Source organism: Canis lupus, chromosome 7 (assembly GCF_011100685.1).
Source record: "Canis lupus familiaris isolate Mischka breed German Shepherd chromosome 7, alternate assembly UU_Cfam_GSD_1.0, whole genome shotgun sequence".
NCBI lineage: Eukaryota > Metazoa > Chordata > Mammalia > Carnivora > Canidae > Canis > Canis lupus.
This window is the reverse complement of record NC_049228.1, coordinates 48,045,084-48,051,083: the sequence shown is the minus strand read 5'-3', so window position 1 is coordinate 48,051,083 and position 6,000 is coordinate 48,045,084. Positions and strand designations below refer to the sequence as shown.

The window sequence follows — 6,000 nt, the reverse complement described above, 5'->3', positions numbered from 1 at the left end:
AAACCCCTCTAAAAGTTCCTGCAATTTATAAATTATTTATTAGTACTCAAGGAGTATAAAGAAAGAAAGAAGAGTAGAAGAGATTTAGAAAATTCTAGAGCCAAAGACAGTGGAGCTGATAGTAATAAATTTATATAGACTGAGTAATGTTAGGAAATGCACGAAACAGTCTTAGTACTCATAGACTGGGCACTCATCAAGTTTTCAAAGATGGAGTTTCATCATATAGAACTAAGTGCCAAGTACTATGTTTCCTAGATTGCATCTTCTAGCAAACAGAAGAGTCTGACGGAATATAGTATTTACAGGGTCTTCCCAGGCTTGAAAAAGTTCTCTGGCTGCAGAAGGAAAAGAATGTGCAGGAGGCAAAGAATGTACTAACCCATTTTTAACAGGACAGAAAGAGACTATTAAACAGAACCAAGGCAGGAGGAAGCAAAGAAAGACCCAGTCTGTAACTTTAAGAATATCTTTAAATGATCTCTATGTGTTCTCTTTTTTACTTTTTCTCCTAATTATGAAAAGATGAAGTGGATTTAGTTTCAGGACACTATGGAATGGGGAAAACTGATTAGTTTGTGTCCTACACCATAGAATATGAGGGTTGAGAAAACACCAAAGGGAGACAGCTGGCAACAGTTAATTGCATGTCTAGTACATAGGATCAAGAACAGTGAAGTCCCTGCGGTTTTGACAAAGGCCTTAGCTCCAAGCAACAAAAGGACCCACAGGTATATTATTCTGAAAGGCTAAAATTTTAGTTCGCCAGTTGAAAATTTATGATTTCTAAATTCCTTCCAGTTGTATCTATGTTACTATGTTAAACGTGTCCTCTCATCTAATGTATAATCCCACTGTTCTTCAGCCAAGTGAGTCTTCCAACTATATGTTAAGCTACCTTGAGTCATTCCTGCATTTTCGGAGATTAACAAGTTCTAGGGGCATTGTGAATGAAAGAATAAGTGTTTACATGTTGTATGATAACTATGCTCTTCATCCTTCCTTTTCTCCAATTTGTGATAAAAAACTGTCTCCAACCCATGAAGACTGGTTACATGGTTTCCATCTCATGTTCAACTCTTATTTAATACTTGTCTGTTAAACATTCAAAACTGTGTGGGTAAGGTGCTTTCTAAGTTTGAATTTGAATAAACCAAATCACACAGTGGGATCAATGAGTGAATAGACAATTTCATTTTCCATGATGATCCTTTGTAACAAATAAGAAACAAAACCTTCTAACTGATGGTATTTCATGGTTTGAGTAAGAAGAGATAGGAAATTATGGCAGCATACAGAGAATATAGGATCTCTGGATCAACAAGGCTCTTGCCTTCCAGGTGGTCCCAGTGTAGGTGAAGCAATCCTAAGAGGGACTCCTAGTGGGAGGGAGCAGGGTGTCCTTCTACGAATATCTGAACCACCAAGTTCCTATCAGCCTCTCTTTGCCTGCTACAAAGACAAGATCCTTTTGCCACAGCTCAGCGACTTCACGGTGATAATTTTGCTAAAGCCTAACAGGGCAGAGCACTGCAAATACAGGGATATTTTCTTTCAGCCCTCCAATGACCCACAACTGGTTCCTATTATTAATAATTCCTCTAAGATTTATCTTCACAAAAAAGCACCAAGACTTCCACAGTTAAGGAAAGACAGGACTGCAGACTCCTGCTCTGAATTGTTTCCTGAGCTTCTTCATTATTTACTGAGATTCCTGAAATGCAAACAATCAGAGTCTTATCAGGCAAAGGCAGATCCCCAGAGCCTTTTATCATTCAGTCTGCAATTTTGAATTTCCTCTATAACCAGACAGCATACCAAATGAAGCTAGACTCTTTAAAGGGAAATGAGGCAATTGGAATGTCAATTTTATTTAGTAATATATTGTAAAAACTTAAACAGCATATCCGGCTGATTGACAAAATCCATCCAACTGTTAAGGGCAAAACAAAACTATCTCAAGAGGTACAGTTATGCAGATCTTGCTTTTACCTATAGGCAGATATTTAAAGAGAAAGAGAGAGAGAGACAGAAAATATTGAAGCAGAATGCAACATCTGGAATTGTCCAACTGATAAAATTCAGAGAAAGAATAAGGGAGTTAGAAGCAAGGATATCATGTCATGTTTTCTTTCTTCTTCTTCAATGAGCCTTTTAACTTTTTCCACAGGCTGTCTTTTCTCTTCAGTTTCTTTTCCATCAAGGATGGCATGGACTCCTTCTTGCGGATTTCTCTCACGAGACCATGAAAGGCATCATCAATGCAGAATCTGAGGGCCGCAGAGGTCTCAAAAAAAGCACAGTTATATTCCCGGGCCAGACTCAAGCCTTCTTCTGTAGAGACCTAAGGAAAAATAAATGGTAGTAAAAAGAGAGAAAGGGAGAGATGCTTACATCAAAAACTATGTTCTCTATCAGGACTGTGGACATGTTAAATGGAAAAAAATGTAAAGGAAAAGTATACTAATGAGAATTTGTTGTAAAGGGAGATTTCTAAAATTTCTTAACTTGAAGGGCAAATGAGAAATCAGAACCTCTAAAAGCGCAACTGAGTAATTAAAATTCTCTAAACTTCCAAAAAAACGGTCCAAAAAGTGGTCAAAACCATGGCTTTAGCATAAAACTGGTTTCTAAGTTTCAGCTCTCCAACTTTTGAGTCTTGCAAACTTGGGTAAACTTCTTAACCTTTTGGCCTGAGTATCTCATTTGTAATCTAGGATAATGACACCTACCTCCAAGGCTCTTTGTTAGTGTGTTTGATACACCTTTACAGATAATGTTGCTGAGTACATACTGAAAACTTTATAACTACTATTATTTATTAACTATAGTCCAGAGATTTCAGTTAAGAATAAGCCATGATAAAGTTGCCATGAACTTGAAAAACAATCTTCTGACAAAACAAAAGCAAAACACCACCATTATAAGTCTCTAGCTAAGCACTTTAGAGCATGGTTAGAGCTTTACGTAAGTTTCATGGCACTAAACCATGATGTGGTGCATGTTATTGCAATGGGTCCTCTAGAGATGATAAGCTGAAGTCATAATTATGCCTTAACATCTCTTTAATGTTAACTACAGTGCCTGGTACTTAAGTCACCATTAGAGGAGAAAGGATGATTAATAAAAAAACCTGGATTAAGATGCAAACATAAGTGATGCACAAATATTTAAACAGGGAATTATATGACACTGTAGTTGGGTGCCAATGATACTGCTCAAACTTTAGCATTCCCATTAAGCTCTACTAGAGTATTCACATTGGCTTGAAGAAAGCAGGAATAATGCTGCTTTGACTCAGTATGTTCTGATGGCCTCTTTGTCCATACTGGTCTATTTATTAAAGTAACTTACACGGTTGTTTATTTGTATATTCATGTTTCCTGCCAAATTTCCATTTGTATATGGTGAACTGGAGGACTCCATCAGCCTGCACTCTGAAGTGACTGACTATGGGGAGTAGAGCACCCAGTTCACCAGGATGGACATATTCACCAGGCATAACTAAGGAACTTTGTTCTGTTAAGCTGCTGACATTTTGGAGTTGTTTGTAACTAGAACATAAACCACTTTTTCTTAACTGATACACCATATTGTATTGCCAAAAAAGGGGGGTTGAGCTGGGAAATAAAAACAGGTCTGATTTCAAAGCCAGGTCCTGTCTAGTCTATGAAAGATCAACCTCACTAAGGGCTTTCATTCCTGCTGGCAAACATACCAGTCCTTTTCTAAGCTCATGTCTATCTTATAGTAACTAAAGAACACAGCTAAAAACAACCAACTGAAGTTATGAAGATTCTGTCTTACCGGCAATTAGACAAAGTCATACATTAAGTTGTCTAATTTCTAAGGAATCACAGGTGACAGTCTTACCAAATGTTTTGACACTACATACCATGTGTTGCCATTTATTTTTTAGTCTCCTACAACATTTTTCCCAACTCAGAAGCTAACGGACACATATTTTATGTGCTTTTTATAGTAACACCACATTTCTGGTACGATTTTCTAGATTAATCACCTTTCGTTAAGCCACACACACACACACACACACACACACACACAACTCCAAAATCTCTGCTGTGGTTTACAAAAGTGTTTTTGTTCTTACTGCTTATTAGCAGCTGGAGGGCAACTGTGTCAGTTTAGCTCCAGACTATGGATTGAGATCTGGTTGATCCTTTCTGTATTCTTATTCTGAGACTCAGACTCAAAGAGCACATCTTATCTGGGATATGATATTCCCATGACAGAGCAGTGGGCAAGAGGCAGAGAGTATTTTATCTACATCCTAAAGGTCAAAAGACAAGTGAAGAAACCTGAAGTCAATGAAGCAGGATGTATCCTCAGTTCACAAAGAATTATAAAGAAATAGAATTTACCAAAACCATTTATATGTAAATGGAGCATACTATCCAGTTAAAAAAGGCAAACATTGTCAGTTAAAAAAAAGACAAACATTGTCAGATGATTAAAAAAAAAAACAAAAACAACACTGGTAGTTAGAACACCTTCCATGTAAGGATATTGAAAGTAAAATCTGAATGGAAATTAATACAAAAAGATGTTATATTGATACATTATCAGACAAAGTAGATTCATCTTTTTAAGTAATAATTTTTAACTATGATGATGGTATTATACATTTGTATGTACTAAAAATCTAGCTTCATTTTATGTTGACAGAACTAAAATACAAAATCGTAATGAGATATTTTAACCTTTCTCCCTCAGCAATTGAAAGAATACATAGATAGGTCCATAAGGATGTTGAAGGTTTGAATAAAACACCACATTTGATCTAATTTACATATGTAAGATGCTGTACCAAACAACTGATTTATTTTCTTCAAATGAACGTAAAGCATTTATAGATATTGACTTCATGCTAAGCTATAAAGCAAGTCTCAAAACACTGCAAAGAATCAAAGGCAGAAAAACTCAAACTTCATGATCAAAGTAGCCACCTCAAGAACTTACCCCCAAAATCAGCAAATTAGACCGAAAGAAGCAAAGGAAGGTATGGTAAAGACAAAAATAAATGAAATAGAAAATAATCATTAAGTGGAGAAGACTAAATCTGAAGTTGTTAAATTGATAGAGCCCAGACAAGGTTAGAGGTGGAAAAGAGTGCAAATAAATAGTATCAAGAATGACAAAGTCGACATAAGTACAGATCCTACAATCATAAAAAAAGGTAATTAAGGAATATTATATTTATGTCAAGAAATCTGACAAATTAGATGAAGGATAAATTCCTAAGACAAAATTTACCAGAATTTACTCAAGAAGAAACAGAAAATCTATATTATCCTATATTTTAGATTGTAATTAAATATGTAATTAAGACTTTTCCACAATTAAGTCTCTATAACCAGAAGTTTTGATGAATATGTGTGGCTATATGTACCAAAATATTTGTACAGAACTGTTCTTATCAGCATTATCATAGATGCAAAAAAAAAGTAACACAAATGTTATAAGTGAATTTGATAATTTGTTGTATATGAATATAATGGAATACTATACAACGCAAATGAATGGAATATTGTTATATAGAACTCAGATAAATCTTACAAACATGATAGTGTTTAGTCAAATCAAATCTATGAAACATTTCTAATAAACTAGTATATTAGATTTTACAGAAATGTGGCAAAGATAGTACAGATAGTTTTCATATACCTAACATCTAATTGCTCTTGTTATATTAATATGGTACACAATTACACTTTTAGAAAATTGAAACACGAAAACTAGTATTGAGGATCAATATGTATTTCCTTTGGGAGGTGACACAAGGGGGTCTTCTGGATGCTTTTTATTATCTTACTTGATCTATATGGTGGCTTCAGGTGGATTCCCTCTGATGATTTACAAATATATACTTATAATTTGTGTGCTTCTGTATTTGGTGCATCAATGAAAAACTCAACTGTACTATATAATAGGAAACACACCCTCTGAATTTGAAGCATCACCATTTCCTCAAGTACAGTA

At 35.2% G+C, this 6,000-nt stretch overlaps 1 protein-coding gene across 5 annotated transcripts in view; it reads right to left on the bottom strand.

Annotated features, from left to right (window-relative positions):
• Window positions 1-1,847: 1,847 nt before the first annotated feature.
• RIT2 (Ras like without CAAX 2) overlaps window positions 1,848-6,000 on the bottom strand; it is a 467,387-nt gene continuing 463,234 nt past the window's right edge. For 4 of the 5 annotated variants that reach the window (XM_038543397.1, XM_038543399.1, XM_038543398.1 and 1 more), the window contains one exon: window positions 1,848-2,344. In XM_038543397.1, the coding sequence (XP_038399325.1) occupies window positions 2,117-2,344 (228 nt within the window). In that variant the 3' untranslated portion in view covers window positions 1,848-2,116. The remainder of the gene's footprint in view (window positions 2,345-6,000) is intronic. The other variant, XR_005362443.1, reaches the window with a different exon arrangement.